The following is a 21,432-nucleotide window of genomic DNA, read 5'->3' as shown; positions in this document are numbered from 1 at the left end:
GTGATAGTTTTTTTGTAAAGTTTTGGCCTAAAACTTATTATAAACATTTATTCTAGGATTGCTTTTGTGTTTCCTGTCAAAACCGGATTCTCAACTGAGATCAATGCAATGTTGCTAACGAAGTGAAAACGTATTCTTTCGAATTTAGCAGTATTTTACCATTATCAGTGTGAGTTTGTTTACATCTAAACGGTTAAGTTATTAAGTAATTTTGCAAAATGGGTGGAGTTACCCTTTTATGTTTGTTCTACATGTTTATCTACATGTTTATTCTGAACATTGGCTAAAGGTAGTGTTTCACTGTCTAGTTTGATTTGCTAGTGTTATCAAGATCAAGAATATCTTGAAGCCTAAATTTGGTTGTACTTTTGTCCATTTTTATATAACAGTATTGCTTAGTAGTATGTTTTGAATCAAGTGTGTGATGATTGGTGCAGGCAGGGCACAGTGTTAGTAGCTTCTAATCTTTCATTACCTGTTAGCTATGTTAGCCTTGTCAAATTAAAGAAGCGAACTCTAGACACAAAACCTGTCCTGATCAGCTATATTTGGGCTAGGAGGGAAACTGTGAATTGGATTTTTTTACTAAACTGTTGCTTATGGTGTAAATTCCTATTATTCATATAGCTAAATGTAGGTTTACAGTGAGAAGATGTATCTAAGTGTGTGTGCTGTGTGTGTCTGTAATTTGCAGTGGCTGCCTGAGAGTGCTCGTTATGATGTTCTGTCAGGGAACCAGGAGAAGGCTCTGAACACACTCAAACGCATCGCGACAGAGAACAGGGTCCCCATGCCTCTGGGAAAACTCATAGTGGCTAGACAGGTAACATGTTCAGTTTAAGGATGTTCCCTGTCATTTTACTAAACTATACATCCTTACTAATGCAAAACTGTGTAGAACCACAACAGCATTTGTGTATAAATATCAGTTAATGCTCATAGTTAGATGTTTCTAAGCATTGGATGGATTTAAGCATTGAAATGTGATGTGATGTTCCGTCAGTCTGTCAATTACTTGTTACATTGAGCCGAATTCAGAATTATCAGCCGACTATGTTTTGAACACTTTGGAACTGAACCTCTGCATTTAACCCATCCGTGCAGTAAAACACACACATACATGCACACTAGTGAACACACACACACTAGGGGGCAGTGAGCACACTGAGCCCTATCCATGACCCTATCCACGGTGCGCAGTGAGCAATAAGGGGTCAGGAGCACTTCAGTCATAGACCGTCAGCCGAGGGGATCGAACTGGCAACCTTCCGGTCACAGGGCTGGTTCCCTGACCTCCAACCCACGACTGCCCCATGGACCCCTGAAATTGTACATAGTCTTAAAGCTAATCCATGAATCAAACCACTGCTGAAAAAAAGGCAGATAAAATTTGATTTTAAACATAATAAAGACAAATTGTGGAAGAAAATAAATAACTAAATCTAGAAATAAAAAATGAATATATGCAGAAAATGTGTTAAAGCTTTAAATATTATTTTTACTATTTTTATCATTGTGACTTTTATTTTTATGATGATAGTAATTAGTATTATTACTACAAAGAGTTTGTGCTAATAATAACAATAATAAAGGTAGTATATATATATATATGCATTTATTATTATTATTATTATATGTAATATTTTACAAAGTATATACACTGCTCAAAAAAATAAAGGGAACACTCAAATAACACATCCTAGATCTGAATGAATGAAATATTCTCATTGAATACTTTGTTCTGTACAAAGTTGAATGTGCTGACAACAAAATCACACAAAAATAATCAATGGAAATCAAATTTATTAACCAATGGAGGCCTGGATTTGGAGTCACACACAAAATTAAAGTGGAAAAACACACTACAGGCTGATCCAACTTTGATGTAATGTCCTTAAAACTAGTCAAAATGAGGCTCAGTATTGTGTGTGGCCTCCGCCTGCCTGTATGACCTCCCTACAATGCCTGGGCATGCTCCTGATGAGGTGGCGGATGGTCTCCTGAGGGATCTCCTCCCAGACCTGGACTAAAGCATCCGCCAACTCCTGGACAGTCTGTGGTACAACGTGGTGTTGGCGGATGGAGCGAGACATGATGTCCCAGATGAGCTCCATCGGATTCAGGTCTGGGGAACGGGCGGGACAGTCCATAGCTTCAATGCCTTCATCTTGCAGGAACTGCTGACACACTCCAGCCACATGAGGTCTAGCATTGTCCCACATTAGGAGGAACCCAGGGAGCATATGGTGAACCACACCAGCATATGGTCTCACAAGGCGTCTGAGGATCTCATCTCGGTACCTAATGGCAGTCAGGCTACCTCTGGCGAGCACATGGAGGGCTGTTCGGCCTTCCAAAGAAATGCCACCCCACGCCATTACTGACCCACTGCCAAACCGGTCATGCTGAAGGATGTTGCAGGCAGCAGATCGCTCTCCACGGCATCTCCAGACTGTGTCACGTCTGTCACATGTGCTCAGTGTGAACCTGCTTTCATCTGTGAAGAGCACAGGGCGCCAGTGGCGAATTTGCCTATCCTGGTGTTCTCTGGCAAATGCCAAGCGTCCTGCACGGTGTTGGGCTGTGAGCACAACCCCCATCTGTGGACGTTGGGCCCTCATACCATCTTCATGGAGTCGGTTTCTAACCGTTTGTGCAGACACATGCACATTTGCGGCCTGCTGGAGGTCATTTTGCAGGGCTCTGGCAGTGCTCCTCCTGTTCCTCCTTGCACAAAGGCGGTGGTAGCGGTCCTGCTGCTGGTTTGTTGCCCTCCTACGGCCTCCTCCACGTCTCCTGGTGTACTGGCCTGTCTCCTGGTAGCGCCTCCAGCCTCTGGACACTACGGTGACAGACACAGCAAACCTTCTTGCCACAGCTCGCATTGATGTGCCATCCTGGATGAGCTGCACTACCTGAGCCACTTGTGTGTGTTGTAGAGTCCGTCTCATGCTACCACGAGTGTGAAAGCACCACCAACATTCAAAAGTGACCAAAACATCAGCCAGAAAGCAGAAAGGTACTGAGAAGTGGTCTGTGGTCCCCACCTGCAGTACCACTCCTGTATTGAGTGTGTCTTGCTAATTGCCAATAATTTCCACCTGTTGTCTATTCCATTTGCACAACAGCTGTGAAATTGATTGTCAATCAGTGTTGCTTCCTAAGTGGACAGTTTGATTTCACAGAAGTTTGATTTACTTGGAGTTATATTGTGTTGTTTAAGTGTTCCCTTTATTTTTTTGAGCAGTGTATTTAATATTTAACAAAATCTTTAAAATGAATATATAACTTTAAATTACATTATTATTATTATTATTATTATTATTTGGACTATTAGTTGTAGTAGTATTAAATGTGATTTAATATGATGATATGATGAAAATAATGTATAATTTTGAATTAGAATAAAATAACCTTTTTTATGTTATGTTTGTGTGCTAAAAATGTTTTTTAATGAACACTCCGGAGATCAAGTTAATAAAGTACTTAACGTTGTGAAGCTTTTAAGAAACACAGCCCTGCACAGTAAAATCACTTTACACAGTAATTCTCATCACTGTTCCTGTCAGAATGATGTTTGAAAGTGTCTGTTCTCCCTTTTCACCATGTTATGCGTGTGTCTCTCTGTCAGGAGGATCGAGGAAAAATTAAAGATCTGTTCTTGCCGCATTTCCGCTGGACCACCGTTCTCCTCTGGTTCATATGGTGAGATGCAGTCAATGTAATGAATCATATTATATTATGTATATATATATATATATATATATATATATATATATATATATATATATATATATATATATATATATATATAGCAGGACACTGTTGGCTGGATGTTTTTGGTTTGTGGGCTATTCTCAGTCCAGCAGCGGCACTGTGGTGTTTAAAAACTCCAGCAGCACTGCTGTGTCTGATCAACTTAGACCAGCGCAACACACATTAACACACCACCACATAAATGTAACTGCAGTGCTGAGAACGTTCCATTGCCCAGATAATCTCCGCTCTGTGGTGGTCCAGTGGTGGTCCTAACCATTAAAGAACAGGGTAAAAGGGGGCTAACAAAGTATGCAGAGAAACAGATGGATTACAGTCTGTACGCCTATGTGGTAAGTGGAGCTTGGACAATGAGTGTAGATACAAAGAGGTGTACTCCATGTAGTGGTCAGTGAGTGTATATGGATCATTCTACTGAATAGGTTCAAGATCAGAGTTTGCTTTTAACGGACTTGGACTAAAATGGACTAGCGACCTGTCCAGGGTGTATCCTGCCTTCCACCCAGTGACAGCTGGGATAGACTCCAGCACCCCCCGCAGCCTTGAGGGAGAAGCAGCTTAGAATATTTGTGTATGTGTGTGTGTGTGTGTGTGTGTGTGTGTGTGTGTGTGTGTGTGTGTGTGTGTGTGAAATTATTCTTTCACTTTGTCATTCTTTTCACTTTGTACCAATAGAACAATAGCGTCAATGAAACCTTGTCCAATGTAGCGGTTGTGACTGTTTCAGTATTGACAATTTTAGGTAATATTTTGAGCAGAACTCAAAAACTCTGGACGGTACATGGCATACACAAATAAAACATTATTGTTTATTAAAACACAAAATTTGTATCTCTTAATATGACACTGATTTTCACACTTTGCGACACGTTTACTTCAAACCAATAGGATCTAACTGCTCACCATGTGGTCATAAGTGAAAGGGATGCAGTCTTACTCCCTGCTTTAAAATACAGGGCTGTGTGGCTGTAATGAGGCCCGAGCTACGGACTGAATCTTTTGGTAGTGGCATAAAGTGTTATTTTCATTTCAAGTAGAAATTTAGGGGTTAGGCTTTGGAACAAACATCTCCCAATAGAAAGTACTCTGTAAATGATGATATTATACACATTTAGTTTATTACTATATCAATTCATGCCTTAGTTTTAAATAGATCATAACATAACCCTTGTAAATATCTAATGTCTAAATACTTATTTAGTATTGCCTTTAACTGACGGACTGCATTTTGAACTAATTTGGAAGAATGATGCGTATATATTCCTCATTAAACCTAAAGGTGTTCTACAGCACATGTTTTCAGCTTTTTCACTTCCAACAGACCCCTGCATTACGGGTGGGTAATAAGATGAGTCGTTGCTTCTGCTGATTCTTGAAGCTGAAGCCTCAAATTTAGTGTCATAATATTCAAATAGATGAAATATTCATTCAAACATTGCCAAAGGGTCTAAGTAGCAAATATTAACAGACAATAAAGTAAAGAATAAATATGCTATTTGTGTGCCTGTTGCAAGCTTCACATACCCATGATTAAGCTAGAATTGCCATTAAATGCCACCTAGCTGAAGGAGCTTGGCACTAACAACACTACAAATTCCTACAGGTGTGCTAGCAGAAATAGGCATTCTGCTCACTGCAAATCAGACAATAAAATAAAGAATAAAGAATTTCTTACTTGTACGCCTATTACAAGTTTCAAACGCCCTTGTTTAAGCTAGAACTGGCAAATATGATTAAACAACACTGCTAGCTCTGTGTTAACAACACTACAAAGGGTGCTAGCAGAAATTAGCATTGTGCTAGCAGCTAACAGAACGATAAAGTAAAGAATAAACAATATATTACTTGTATGCCTGCTTCACATGCCTGTGTTTAAGCTAGAATTAGCATCAAATATGATTATACAAGCATATTTATCTAGCAATGCTACATATTCCCTTATGGACACTAGAATAATTTATCATTAGTTGGGCAGTAAAAGTGAATAATTAGGTAAAATATTCAAAACAGTGTCATGCGTCAATCATATCTTTGGCACTGCTGCATCTTTAATGAGTATATTGTGGGTGTTGTCTGTGGTTGTCAGCTTTTTAGATCTGATGTTCTATCCCGTTTCAGGTTCTCCAATGCATTCTCCTACTACGGCATTGTACTGCTCACCACAGAGCTTTTTCAGGAGGGCAGGGACTGTGGAGGTAAGTCACAATTTTCTCTGATTAACAGTTGGTGTTGATACATAACCTGTTGTTTATGCAAGACAAATGATTTCTTTTTAAGAAGCACAGTTAGAGGTAACACAGATGAAACAAGATCAATATGCGCTAAAATGGGCTTTTGTCTCCCCCTAGAGGCCAGTGACAGTAAGACAGAGCCCAGATGTAATCTGGAGTGCAAGTACCTGAACTCGGATGATTACAAAGACCTGCTGTGGACTACGCTGTCGGAATTCCCAGGTGATTTCAGCTTCCAGGCTGACCCAATGACCATGCTAAATAATTATAAATAAAATGCTAGTACCTTTTTGCATTTTAAACTGTGCTGTGGTGGAATGATTAAAATCATAATTTTCATGTTTAATGTATGTTAAAAGGGAACTCCATAGATTGTTTAAAATGTGCACAAAATTCAGTTGTTAAGATGTAAACAAAGTCATTTAGAATTCAAAACTTACAGAGTCAGAGCCGTTCATAGTGGTGGTGATAAGAACCATACATCTGAAGACTTTAATGGCTCTAAAAGCTACAACACAGAACATTATTACATACAGTTTTTTGGTTGTGAATACACTGCCTGATGTCTGAGACATTGTCAATAGTTTTATGAGAAGCTTTTGGCCTAAAACATGCATTTTTTTAATCTGTTCATGGTGGAGAGGTACATGCAGGCTGTTCTGAGGCAAAATACTCTTAAAAGAAAACTTTTTTTCATCAATACATATATAAACTCAGAGGACATGTGTAGGTTTGCAGGTGGTTTTGGATAATAAGTAAAATGGTTGTGGTTTGTGTTGTAGACAGTGTGACCCCTGGTTCTTATCACCACCACCATAAAAAGTCTGTAATTTTGTCTACAGTGAACGGTTTCACACCAATCCACCAAATAACCTTACAGCCCAACAATTAAAGACTGAAGAAATGCTGAAAGATCTGTGGAATTCCCCTTTAACAATTTCACAATAATACTGAAAATGGCAGTATTTTGGTCAGTGGTATCATGTTCCAGTGGACGAGTTTCATTTATCAGTGCGCTGCTGCAGGTCTTCTGGTGACGCTGTGGGTGATCGACAAGCTGGGCAGGAGGAAGACGATGGCTCTGTGCTTCTTCGTCTTCTCGCTGTGCATCCTGCCACTCTATGCCTGCGTGGGCAGGTACATACTGTGCATCCATTCAACACTGACTAATGCTCTCTCTCTCTCTCTCTCTCTCTCTCTCTCTCTCTCTCTCTCTTTCTCTTTCTCTCTCTCTCTCTCTCTCTCTCTCTCTCTCTCTCTCTGCCCCCCCCTCCCCCTCATTCAGTCCTTATGCTTGGACTGGCAGGAACAGTAATGTTTGTAATGTCTGATCAAGAGGTTCAAAGCTGTTGGCTTCAAACCTAAACACAAATGCCAGCTATGAGATGTTGAGTCTAAGATTTGTTTAAATTATGATGGCAGCTGAAGCTTAAAGAAATCAGACAAGTTAAAGTGAACCTAATTATACTGCCTGTCTAATAGTTGGGGATACCTTGCCTTCTGTACTGTTTGTGGAATGCAAGCAATTTTCCAAAGTTTCTACATAATTCAGTTGCTGAGATGTTAATCAGAATGTTTTAATGTGAATTAGTTGATTGTAGAGAAACTTATAACTTGGATTTCTTTACAGTGCCTTTTGCCTCACAACGCCCTGCATGTACCTCTCAGCCAGGAGCAGATTTAAAACAAGCAAATGAGCAAAAAAAAAAAAAAAAACCCTAAATCTCAAAACCCTTGTAAAACAGTGTCTCAGGAAGCAGTCACTATATTCTAAGCACTTCCTGTAGTAATGTCTGTGAACCAGTTTTCAGAGGCATGTCTGGTTCCTGTCACCACCACTGTGAACAATTCAGACTCTGTAAAACATTTCACACCACACTGAATCACTTTATTTGCATCTTACCCATTTAATTATAAAGAAAGTAAAAAAAAAAAGATGGAATTCCCCTTTTAAAAAATCTTCTAGGTTTACTACAGACATATAAAGGTTTACAAAACCCTATGTATTGTAGCATCAAATTAACAGGAGCTATTTCCATGTAGGTTGTATGTGTTAGAAACACTCATCTTATATGTCCACTCACTGGTCACTTTATTGGAAACACCTACCCTGTACTTGCACTCAGTGGACACATTAGGAGCTCCACCTACCTTATAGGTCCTATATATAGGTGTAAAACTGCAATCCAACTGACATTCGCAATTTATCAACCCCTCTGTACTGGATTTATCTTTGGTCAGTTCTTGACCACAGCTGTTGTTCAGATATTATTTGTGTGGATCAATCTCAGCACATCAGTGGCACTGAAATGGTAGCCATGAAATGGTAGTGGTGCTGGTATGAGTGTATCAGACACCACAGTGTTGTTGGTGTCAGTGTCACGCACAAAAACATCAGAACAAGATCAGCTCTGTGTTCAGAAACTGTTAAAACAAAACATCCATCTACAAAGGGGCTACAGTCTCGAACTGTATGCCAGGTGGAGCTACAAGGGAAAGGTTTCTAACAAAGTGGCCAGTTTACTATGTAATGAAGTGGCCTGTTATGAACTGACCCATAGAATGGACCGTGATGCAAACAACAAACCGTAAGCCAATAGACACACACCAGCCTTCTGTTCAAACTGGCAGTAAGAAGTGGATCCCACATTCATTTGGCTTCAGGGCGATGGCATCACCACTGCTGAGCTGTTGGCATTTGGCACTGAAAAAAAAAATTAAATGAAGCTGCCAACTTGCTGAGTGATTTGCATGTGCAGATATATTTAGGCTTGTGGGTTTATATGCTGATTATGAAAATAACTAACAATGTTTGGACAATATGTCTTCATTTATATAATTAGTAAAGTTATTTTAATGAATTCACTGAAAAAAATGCTGCAGAGTTTTTATTTGATTCAGATGTGCACATCATTTCCAATTGAATGCATCGTAATACCACGGGTGACAAAATAAAGGAACCTTATTGAGGTGTTGGTCCACCATGAGCAGCCAGAACTACTTCAGCGCACCTGATCATAGATGGTAGAAGTCTCTGGGATGGAACACCATTCTTCCAAATGATATTCCCTTGGTTGATGTTTTGATGAGAGCTCTGTCTAAAGGCTGTTACACACTGAATGTGATTCAGAAAAACAACATGAACAATTTTTTTTGCATCCAATCTATACACTTTTTTTTTTGAGAATTTTGCCAAAATGTTCTGTCTGCAAAAAAAGAGAAAAGGACAAACTGTGACATTGTGCTTTCCATTTTAGCAAAGTGAAAGAAGAACAGACAGATTCTCTGTCTCTGTCTGCAAGTTACAAACTCTTTCACTGGTAGTTCTCAGATCTCCTTAACTCTCCTTAATCAGTGTGAGTGGATTTTGGAGATGCAGCTCCACCTGAGATGAAGCACAGAACAAACAAGCACAATGTGTTCAAATATATACTGGGCTACTCTTCATTTTGAAAAAGTGATAGTAGCATGGAGAGCTTAATCACTTCATTCAGAAGCTGACACATTAAGTTCTTCCACATTAAGGTGTTTGTAGCCCAGTTTAAGCCCAGTTTGAGCTGCTTTCAGTGAAACTGATTCTTTTAGCATTCATGAAAAAGTTCTATTTGTGGGAACACGGCTGCTCTATCATGTTGGTTGTCACCATGCCCACAGCAGAGACACAGTGATTGGTCAGAGAATTCATATCACCAGATAGCAAATAAAGTAATATGAAAAATCACATTAGGTGTGCAAGATATCAGTTACACACATGATCTAATGTATTTTATTTTGTCCAAAGAAATTGCTCTCAGTATGTAAAAGCCTTAATTCCAACATCTCCCACTGATCTTCAACTGGGATGAGATCTGCTTACTGGTGGCCATAGCATTTGATTTACATGATTTTCATATTCATCAAACCATTCAGTGGCCCCTCCTCCACTGTGGATGGTGACACTGTCCTTCAATCAGAATAGAAATGACAGTATCAAGATGATCTGTCAGAAAAACTAAGAAAAACTTATTGTCTGGTAGTGACCCTTCCCTCTAAGAGGACAAGTGGCCCCAAACTATGTCAACAAAAGCCGCCTCACAGCATAACAAAGCCAGAATGGACCCCCTCACTGCAGGGGTCAAACATTCAGGCCTGTTTGGATCTCTCTGTCATGCACTCACCCCCCTGTGACTCATTTGACCAGATGTCTGTTTTTCACATCTGTGTGGATCAGTCTAATGATTTTAACACCACTAAACTGTTAAATGAACATTCGTCTTTGTAATGAGGTTTTTAGATGCACTGCAGCTGTACTATCCTGTCTATGTAGTTGTGCTGCTCTTACATATCACACTAATGTAGGAGCATCACAGTCAGTGAATGTGCTTTTTCAATCAGTTTCCAGCCTGTCTGGAAGCATCTGCACTTGTTAGGTTCCTCCACTCATTTAATCAACTGTTCCTTTCATTTGTCACCAGTCTGTATATATTAAATGTGGCATATATTATATTATAGTATATGTGTATATATTATATGTGGAATGTTGTGTGTATATTTGAATTGAGGAAACTGTATACGTTATTCATCATTAAAAAAGGCAGGAGACTGTAGCCTGACTGCGGATGTGTTTGTTTGTTGTAGGTCTTCTTTAACGGTCTTGATCTTCATCGCGAGGGCATTTATCGCTGGAGGCTTCCAGGCAGCTTATGTTTATACACCTGAGGTACGTTCACACCCTGCAGCCTTATTGATACCAAACTAGAATACAGAGTACTCTAAACATAGATTATTCTAGTTATATAATGGGCAAAAGAGGCCACACTTCATTTGTTTAATGTCCAGCCAAAACAGCTAGTACCACTTTACAAGAACACTACCCTTATAAAAAGTTTAAAATTAATTTGTGACTTGTTATCAATTAAGTCTTAAACTCTGTAAACCATTAATAAACAGTTAGACCACATAAATAAAAAAGTAACAGTGACCCATTGCTTGCCAAATAGTGAGCACACATTCATCTATAAACCTCGGATTATGCCGTTTACTTACACACGAATACCTCCCAGTCAAATTACATACATGTTTTGTTGATTTGGTTGTTTTGGTACATGAAAATAAGCCCACATCTTCTAAGGGGAACTTAAATATGGAATCTTAGTGCGTCTTAGTCCTTTAATAAGAGGGTGTACATAAAGGCCGGTGCCGAACCAGCCGCCAGGCCAAAATGTCATGATTCAAGATAACATAAGGCAAAATATTGGCATGTATTTTTTTCATTAATCAGACTTGAATTGCTATTCTGTAAATGCAACATAGTTAGATAGAGGGAAAATAGTTAACGTTAGCCATCTGTTGATTAGAGTCAATATAGTAAGACATAATAAGAACAGGAATATGATTTCATTGAAGAGTTAATGCCCAAAACCAACTAGAAACAAAACCAAATTAACTTGCCTATAATGAAAGAAAAAGACAGTCACTACCCTGTTTCTCTGAACCAACCCTGGAAAAAACAGCAAACAAAACAGGCCATTTTCCCCCTACTGTCAAATACAAGAGTTGCATGATTCATTACAAGGAACATCAAAAACAAGTTAAGACAGTCAGAAGCGCTGGGTTTGATCTGGTCCTTGGGGAGGCGGATGGCACAGATGCATCAACTTAAGCAGCCATCCTACTTTCTCCTGGCGTTTATATAGCTGGAGCACCCCTACTGCAGCCATTCAGAAGCCTTCAAGCTCTGGTCTTAGTAAAAGGATCGGTGGAATAAGAAAAAGGGAAAGACAACAGAGCAAAACAGCAAAAATATGCATACGCACCCCAAGGGTTGTAACAGTCTTCTGCATTAGTCAGCGTTACACCTGTCAGCTTTGTCAGATATTCACATTCATCAGACAGAACAGGTCACTGTTGCTCTTTTTACTGATGTGTTATAACTGCTTATTAAAGATTTTGAAGGTGTTCATGACCTAATATTTATCCATTAATGAACTAAACAATTTTCAGTCCTTTACAAGGGTAGTCTTACTGTAAAATGCTACCAAACAGCCATTAAGTACAAGTTGTTTATCTTTTAGCAGGTGTTTCTGAGGAGATTAGATATACGATAATCCACTTGGATACGGAAGCGTAAGTAAAACAAATAAGTCAAAAAGTAGTGCAACTCCAAAACTGGAGTATATAGCTGTATATAATTTTTATTTCCTAAGATTTCTCTTCAAGATCAAATACTGCATAAACTCACTCAGTGTCAGATCATAAAGATTTATCCTCGTTCAAAAGTTTGCAGACCCTTAGTTCTTAATACTATGTATTGCCACCTTTAGCGTCAGTGATGACTTGCAGTATTTTTGTTATAGTCGTGGATGAGGCCCTTTAGTTTCTAAATCTGTCCATTCTTCTTGGCAAAAAAGTCTCCAGTTCCCATACATTCTTGAGTTGTCTTGCATGAACTGCACATTTTGAGATCTCCCCAACATGGCTCAGTGTCGCTGAGGTCAGGAGACTGTGGTGACCACTCCAGAACCATCGCTTTTTTCTGCCGTAGCCACCCAATGGTTGACTTGGCCTTTTTGGGTCATTGTCATGTTCAGGGCACTGTCAGCTTCTGGGCTGATGAATGCATGTAATCCCCCAGTAGTTTATGGTAATATGCTGCATTCATCTTGCCATCCTCCATGCTTCACTGTGGGGATGGTGTATTTTGGACTTTGTTTTAGACGTTTTTAGGCTTGTCCAGGTGCTGTTTGGCATATTATAAACAGGCTGTTTTGTGGCATTGGTGAAGTGACAGCTTTTTTCTGGAAACTCATCCGTGCAGCTCATATTTTTTCAAGCATGTAGTTCAGCTGAAGTTGCTTGTGGGTTGTGGGCTTTTCTTTGAGTCCTGACTAGTTTTCCTAGCAGTTGTGGCTGAAATCTCTGTTGGTCTACCCGAACATGCCTTCATCAGGTATCAACAGCTTTGAGACGTAAAGGAATAGTTTATCAGATGTCAGACTAACAAGTCATTGAAGCTTTGGCTGTTTGTTTTTAAGGGAGACCAAACTATTCTTTTAACTGTTACCTGAGTTCATTCACTGCTGTAAAAGTTAAAAGGATTGAATATTATCCAAGCTGAGTGCAATCTGGATTTAATTACTTTAGGCTCTATTCTTTTACTGTCCTTGTAGACATTTATAGCTGACCAAAGTATAGTTAATGGTATAGTTAATGTTTCAGTAAAGGTACTTCATCAGATGAAAAACTTCACTAGTTGTACTTACATTGATCTTCTCACTTAATAACATACGGCTACTTGGCTGTTTTCTTTCTGCACAGCAAAAATGTATGTAAACATATATTCGCAATGACCAATATAGATCTGTGAACACTAGATTTTTAAAAAAAGTGTTTTAAACATGTTATTCTTTGTCAGATGCAGCGGGTGTGGCTGCTAAGGGATGTGTTTTTTATGAATGTATCTCAGATATTTGCATGCCATATTGTTTTCCTTAAAATAAATCTGGTCAATCTTTCAGTCTTTAATAGGTTATTGCAAACAGACAATGAATGCATGCCTATTTCTTTAAAATGTTTTGAAAGTCTAGGTATCCCCAGATATTTGATAGACAGTGAATATTTCCCCTTATCAGTCTTCTTACTGCCACGCAGAACTGAGTTCTTGCATGATAGTCATTCACTGAGATAGGATATCAGCGTACTGTACATGTAAATCATGAAACAAATTAAGTGTCCTGGTTAACCATTCACCAGCCACAATAAGAGTGGTGTAATAACGCACATCACCTTTATTCACATCTAGTTTAACAGGGTTGTCCAATGTGACAGTTTCATACATGCCTTCTGTCTTTGTCTCTTCAGCCTGTATCTGTAACTGGTTAAGTAATTAATTACAAACACTGACCCTTTTAGGTTATAAAATATCCCCCTTTCCATTTCAGAATTTGTTACAGCAACCATACACTACATCCTACTGGTGTGGATTCACGCCTGGGAAGTGGTCCTGGTAGGAATTTTGGCCCACCTGAAAACTTGGCCATGCATGGGCCCTTACCTCATCTCACTTCCCTTAGCAGAACCCATCACAACATGACTGCAAATGAATGCATTATATGGCTAGATTTTTGAAGTACTCCTCAAAAACGTTGCATCTTGGCTGTCTAAGCAATGAATGAACTCTTTTTGACTGTATAGGACAGACACATTATGCAGAGTCTATCAAATCTCCATAAACATACTCCTCTATTCAGCTATAGACCATGAAATTCAGTCGAGGAATAATAGCATTGTTGTGGTTTTAATTCATGCACCCAGGCTGGAAGCTCCATCGCAGCACTTACATCTGATAACTGCAGTTGCTGTAGCATAACATGGTATATTCATAGTATACATGCACAGAAACTCTACTTGAATGCACCCCCTTGTGGAGAATCAAAGTTATTGGGGAGTAAATAAATTCAAATCTGTTAAAAGGTGCAGGTATTTTTTCATACTTATTGTGTCAGATTGATCCACTAATTGATACATTTTAAAGGAATTATGTTGTTTTATTTCAGTGCTACAACATTTTATGTTTAAATGTCCCAGTACTGGTGCTACATAATCAATAGTTCACTTACAGGCTTGTTTAAGCAAAAAAAGAAGCTTCCAGAAGCTTCCTATTGTTTACAGTGCTCTACTCTGAATTGTATTCTATGGGAAAAGCCTTCTTCACTCTCTTTAGCCCTATTGGAGCTGGATTAGTTTAATCTGTGGAGATGCTATTATTTAAATTATTATTATTTTATTCTATTCATGATTTTAATCCCATATGAATCTCCAAAGGTTTTACAAGTTTTCTAAGTAAAATTTAAAGAGTGAATTACCGTCTATAATTTGCCAAACTCTGAGCTCCCTCAGTAATAGTAGTTCGGCTTGAGTTGACATCACAATGATGTAATAGCAAATCCTGCTGCATAATGCTGAGGCAAGCGACTGTGTGATGATGGTTTAATTCAGCCTAATTCGAGTAATTTGGGGAAATTATGCAGACCCTTTATCCTGTTCTAATGGGCCAGTCAAATGATGCACAATTTACATTACTGGACCTCCTCTGCTCAAGCTAATTGGGCTCCAATAGAGCTTTTGTTGATGACAATCCCTCACACTGAGCAGTTTCTAATTCTTTCATTTCTAATGTAACACCTGATTGAGTTGATTAACCTTCAGGAGCCTATGAATGGGGGAATCTGGATCTAAAACTGCAGTAAAAGAATTAGTTAGTTTTACCTTGTTGCCAAAGATATTTGGTTTGTTCTATGCTAATAAACGTATTACTGTCCATTAATTATTCATGTTTACTTCTACAAAGTTAGTGTTGCTCCCAAACTTTTGAACAGCAGCGCAAGTTCTTTGAATTAAGTGAAAAAGACTTTGTGTCCTGCTGAATGTGAAGCTAATGAGAATGATTAGAGAAAGACGAATAGAGTCTCTTTCTTTCTGATGGTTTCTACAGGTATATCCCACAGCGACACGGGCGCTTGGTCTGGGCACCAGCAGTGGCATGGCTCGGGTTGGAGCACTAATCACACCATTTGTGGCCCAGGTACCCTAACAAAATCTCCTGGCTATACTCAATATTGCGTGTTTGTAATTACCTCATTGCCTCATAATTTACATACTGAACACTGGCAGGGGTGTTGACTTGCTTGTAGTATTGCTATTTTGACTACTGAACCCACTTTTAATTCAAATGATAGAGATATTTGGGGGGAAATGTTCCTAAGTCACTATGTAGCAGCAAAGTTGCAGGCAAAGCTGATCGTAAAATGAGTGCAGAAAAATTTCACCCACAGTTTCATCTTTGGTGCATCTTCACAATCAAACTCGGGAAGAAGTGTGTGTAAATTTGAGCATGAACATTTAACAAGCAGAAAAAAATGATAAGAACAAAAAAATAAATAATACTAATCATTCATAGACATGGCAATCCAATATAAAAGTGAATGTACATTTCTTTACATGTGCATTCATATAAACAAATGCTGCAATCATGCCATGTTCCATTTGAAGACATTTTACGGTGTGGTTTTGTTTTATATTACTGACACTGTCCAAAAATGAAAAATACAAACCACAATTGAGCATCTCATACACTGCAATAATACAGCATTTAAATGAATAAATAATCACACTAGACAATCACATCATTCTACAGTCTTAAAAATGTTTTGTTTATTTCACATTTTACTCTTTCATAATTTTAACACCATAAAGTTCGATCGGTAGGGAGAACAGTGCACTCACTGTCTGACCTAAAACTCAGTCTATGAGCACAGTCACTGGCTCATGAGCCACTGTATCGTGACATTTTCCTTGGCTCTCTACTGAACCATCTGCTTGAATTAGAGGTGCTTCATACAGTTGATATGTAAATGAGGGGGTCTTGATTTCACAAGCTGAAGCTGATTCCCCATTGGTTTCATCTTTGGTGCATCTGGAACTCTGGAAGAAGTGTGTGTAAATTTGAGCATGAACGTTTAACATTTATGCCTGGGGATTAATTGATTTATATCTTTACTTCCACACTCCATGCTGCAGGTCATGTTGGAGTCATCAGTGCACCTGACACTTTCCGTGTACTGTTGCTGCTGCCTGCTGGCCGCTGTGGCCTCCTGTGCCCTGCCCATTGAGACCACAGGTCGCGGTCTGCAGGAGTCCAGCCACAGGGAGTGGGGGCAGGAAATGATGGGCCGAGCGTCCAACCACAGTCCAGACGCCATCCCCCGCTCAAGCTCTGGATCGCAGAATTGAAAGAGGGAAGAATGGAGGCAGACGAGAAAGGAGGCAAAACTTAGAGGGCAACTAAGATGAGACCATATTGGAGAGAAAATATGAAGAAAATTGATTCAAACAACTAAGCATGAACCAGGCTAGACTGCTGGAAAGGACAGTGATAGGATTTGAGAAACCAGTGTGTATCCAAAATCTACTTGATAACACTAATGGCGTGAAAAACACTGCGTTCTCTATTAGCTCTGAAAAAAACGCCCAAGTTCACAGCCACCCACTGTGGATAATGTTCTCCATTATAAAAAACCCAGAAAAGCTAACATTGCTAACAAATGAATGCTAGCAAGGGCCAGTTTGCATTACACAGTTATGCTAACGTCTACCGACTACCTTGCATTCATTGTTGACCACATTAGGATTCTTGGGTATAAAGTGATGTCTTACAGATCTTTAAAGGAGATTCGTAGGGTAAGTTAATTCGAACATTGCTGGCTCCATTGTTAGCCTAAATAGCTAATTCTCTACAACCACTAGCTCATTAGGCTAAATGGCTAAATCATGTGGTTCTATACATTATTCTACCCTGAAGAAGAGGTGACTGGGGTTAAAATGACATACAGTACTGTGCAGAGTCAGTGACCACCCTTTCCTTCGTTCAATTTCCTGTCAAAACAGCCATGAAGTACAAATTATTCATTTTTCAGATTCAGGAAAAAAGCAGGAAACATATTTAACAGAAAAAGTATAATATCAAATGCATTAGTATTTCATTTGCCCACTCTTTACTTTTGTGCTCCTATGGCTTCTTTAACTCTTCCATCCTTCCAGTCTTAAACCAACAAGTTCCAGCTTTGTCCTTCCAAAAAAAAAGCTGCTCCCAAAGAACTCAGTGGCATTATGTCCCAATCAGACTGACACTAATATTCACACAAGCAGCTACACAAACTCACCGCATTCAGATCTTTCTCTTGTGTGCTTCTAAAATGACTTAATGACACACTTCTAACAAGATTACATCTAAAATAATCCATTTACAGTAAAGTCAAAGAAAATTAGTAAAAAAAAAAGCAGTTTCTGCTGTTGAAGCAGTGAAACACTCTTTGAACCATGTCTACGGACAACAATCAGACATGAAGGAGGATCACTGCACATTTAGGGGGCAACATCTGGAGTTGGTGATTTGGTTTTGATCCAGCTGATAAGTGCAAACAATGTATTGTGCAGTATCCTCTGGAAAATGTTGACCTGAAAATGATTGTACAGCAAGATCCCAAACATACTTACATAGTTATCAACCAAAAAAGCTGCTGATTTTCCACAGATTGACCACCTCAGAGTCTGAACCTCAATGTCACTGAATGTGTTTGGGATTACTTGGATGAGGATCTTCATGAGAAGAAGAAACTGCAACCAACTTCTTAATGTAGATTTCTGAAAACTGAAAGTGAGTCTTCAGAAAAGAATGGAAACTGTAATAAAGGCAAAGTGTTGTTACACTAAATACTGAAAAATGATACAATATTTAGTTGTTGAGATTTTCAGGTAGTTACTGTTAAAAAAAATTTTTTTAAATGAATAAATTGTACAAATTTTCGTTTTGACTAGTAATTAAATGCAATTAATTATGGGTGGTCTCGCTACTTCTGCACAACACAGTGCAAGGTACTGGCTGATAAATGAATGACCCTAAGTCAGTTAGGTGTGTAAATAATGACCAGTTTGGGGTTTTAACACAGCTAGCATGTTGCTAAGTGAGATGAGCGAGGAGTTTTACACCCTTCAGACCTTCAGTTGAGAAGTTTAGGGGCAGCACAAAGTGTGTATGTGAGAATGTATGGAAGTATAGAAAGAGAAAAGGAAGATTTTGCCTAAGTTAATTTCCTTACATAATAGAGCCTTACAGCACGTCCCCAAAAAAATAAAAAAATAAAAAAAAACAGAAGAAGTCGGCCCACAGTGCACTAATAACGCTGTTCAATCAATAGCCTCCTTCAGTGAACTACTGTTGCGCTGCGAAACCTTGCTGTGGGCCCACATTTCATTTGTTGCCATTGATGCTGTGAAGTGGAGTGAACCGTGTTGTGAACACCAAAGCTGTCGTTATTTTTGACCACCCCACTGCATCAGATGGCACGTCTCACTGGCATTAGCTGGCAATTAGTCGGCTCTTCCTGCCTGGCGGAGTCCAGTCACATTCATTAGCAGAATGCCACTAACAGTCACTTCAATAATGTATTAGATATGAATGCACTCTATATGTTGTTTATAAACATGAAGTATATCAAAAGCCTATGAATTTATTAAAGAGCTGATCTAGGATCAGATTCCTCTAGTATTGGTTATGGCTTTACTAACAGAAATAGATCCTAGATCAGTTCTCCTACTCTGAGAAGCTCCATCAATAGACTTTTTTTGTCTAAAATTATTGTTGCTGACCTTACAAAACCTTGAATCTCCTAAACTGAGGGTTTCAACTTAAAATTTATCTTAAAAATTCATAAATAAATGATCATTTTACTTTTTCTGTGGCTAAATATTTATGTCTGAAAGGTAGATGTGTTTCACCCACCAGACACTGTGGTTGTTACCCAAATGGTTACCCAACATAAACTGTAAAAAAAATCAGCTTAGACTGGTTATGAACGATGTTAAAAGCAAAATTAGAGCGCTGCATGCAAGAGGAACCAGTCAAACTAAAGCCTGATGCAGCATGAACGCTGCACACTGAGCAGGACTATAATACAGCTTTGACTAAATTATCTAGCATTCTAATTTTGACTGATAGTTAAATTTGCCTTTGTGGACTCATTCACTCATTATTCATACAAACATAACAAATTCTGGGACCCAGCTTGAAAAATTAAAATGAATAAAACAAAGTTTTCTCTTTTTTCATAAACAATGATGGCTGCTTGAGTTCAGAAAAATAAACCTGAATTGATTATAAATAGATGTTCAGTAACATTTTCCATTTTCCAAATTCTCATCACAACACAATAATATCTGAAGATAAATCTGTACTTTTTCCACATCTTTTCTTCATCATCTGTGTACTGTTGTCTAAGTATTTTAAAGCTATTAAAAAATAGATTTTGCAATTTTATGTTACTACCACAACTCGCTGATAGCCATTGATGCTTTTCTTTTTGACCTGCGCCAAAAAATATTTTATTTTTTGATTCATGTCCTTATAGTTTACAAGAAAAACAGTGAAGAGGTTTATCAGTTAAAACTAATTCATCCAAATTTGTTCTAATTAAAAAAGCAAAAAAAAATGAGCTGTAATTCTAAATGATCTACTAAATGATAAGAATATGAATTCCCTAGGTGTGCGAGAATGACCAAAATACGTTTTAGAATTAAGAGATGAATGGAATCATTAAATTAATCCACTAAAATGCAGATAACTTTTTCTTCACTCACAATAACTTCACCCTCACATTGAGCAACATCAATCTTATTACAATAAGAGTCCTTCATAATTCTACTGTTTAATGTAGGTTTACTTGATTAAACTGAACATGATAAAATTGACTAAATGTGACTAAATGACTAAAGTATTTATAATACTATGATTATTATGTTACCACTAATAACTATGATAATAATAAGAGTAATAATAATAATGATAGTAGAACTGATATTAAACACTGACCAAAATTTGCTTAAATGTTATGTATATAAAATTCATATTGGAAAAAAGTGTGGGATATTATTTCCCCCATTTTGTTTACAAAGATAGTTACAAATATTCAATGGCAAACTTTGTGTACTTAAAATTATTACTTGGAAAAAACTTTTTGGGACTTGGGACTTTCTACATTTTTTAACTAATCCCCTCACCCCCCACCAATAATTAGACTTTGAGACCCCTGTCCTAATTGGTAACTTCATAGAACAAGAAAAATTGTTCCTAGCATAACAAAGCCAATGTAACAAAATCATTTTTGGAAATGAAATGCTCACACAACATAAAGGATTTACAAGGTTTTGATATAACAGCAACGGCATATACAGTAAAGGTACTTAAAATGTGTAGTTCCCTCTGCTTGGAATCCAGCCGCAACTGAGATTATAGCACTCAAGGCCTTCATTATAGTGGGACTGGACACACATGGACACCTCCTGTACACAGCTCTATTTACTTACCACTCAGTGCTCTGTTTCATTTATTTTGTCAATCATTTTTACTCTTCAGCTGTACAGTAAATAGGTTTGGGTTTGTTTGGGTTGGGAACTTGCTGCCACAGGCAAATAAAAGGTGATGTGAAGTGTGAAGCAGTGCAGGGTTGGGGTCATTTCAACTCAGTTTTATTTGTGCAGTGCTTTTTACAAACCAGAATTCTGTTTGATCTTTATTGAAAACAGTAAAAAAATTATGTTACCTCATGAACTTGATTGTTTTTTGAAAATATATCTCATACGATGCCTCCAAACAAGTTGAGTCAGGAGTATGTTTACCACGTTGGGGACACCAAATGATCCAGTTTTCTGAGCAAACAGAAAGTCTTTGTTGCCATATTTTGCACTTCATTAAGTGCCACACATTTTCAAAAGGACGCAGACAGACCTGAGTTTCAAGCGCCCACACTCTGGTTATGCAGCCATGCTGTTATAACACATGCATGTGGCTTGTTATTGTCAAGTTGAAATACAAATGGACATCCCTGAAAAA

The 21,432-nt window shown here is 38.3% G+C and overlaps 1 protein-coding gene across 3 annotated transcripts in view; it reads left to right on the top strand.

Moving 5' to 3' along the window:
• Nucleotides 1–21,142, top strand: part of svopa (SV2 related protein a) — a 40,324-nt gene extending 19,182 nt beyond the window's left edge. For 2 of the 3 annotated variants that reach the window (XM_017686876.2, XM_017686860.2), the window contains 8 exons: nucleotides 695–823; nucleotides 3,632–3,705; nucleotides 5,896–5,972; nucleotides 6,126–6,230; nucleotides 7,034–7,145; nucleotides 10,626–10,707; nucleotides 15,481–15,570; nucleotides 16,566–21,142. In XM_017686876.2, coding sequence (XP_017542365.1) covers nucleotides 695–823; nucleotides 3,632–3,705; nucleotides 5,896–5,972; nucleotides 6,126–6,230; nucleotides 7,034–7,145; nucleotides 10,626–10,707; nucleotides 15,481–15,570; nucleotides 16,566–16,778 — 882 coding nt within the window. In that variant the 3' untranslated portion in view covers nucleotides 16,779–21,142. The remainder of the gene's footprint in view (nucleotides 1–694; nucleotides 824–3,631; nucleotides 3,706–5,895; nucleotides 5,973–6,125; nucleotides 6,231–7,033; nucleotides 7,146–10,625; nucleotides 10,708–15,480; nucleotides 15,571–16,565) is intronic. The other variant, XM_017686868.2, reaches the window with a different exon arrangement.
• Nucleotides 21,143–21,432: the final 290 nt, after the last annotated feature.

Source organism: Pygocentrus nattereri, chromosome 20 (genome assembly GCF_015220715.1).
Source record: "Pygocentrus nattereri isolate fPygNat1 chromosome 20, fPygNat1.pri, whole genome shotgun sequence".
NCBI lineage: Eukaryota > Metazoa > Chordata > Actinopteri > Characiformes > Serrasalmidae > Pygocentrus > Pygocentrus nattereri.
Note: the sequence above shows the minus strand (reverse complement) of the source record. Positions and strands in the feature narration are given on the sequence as shown.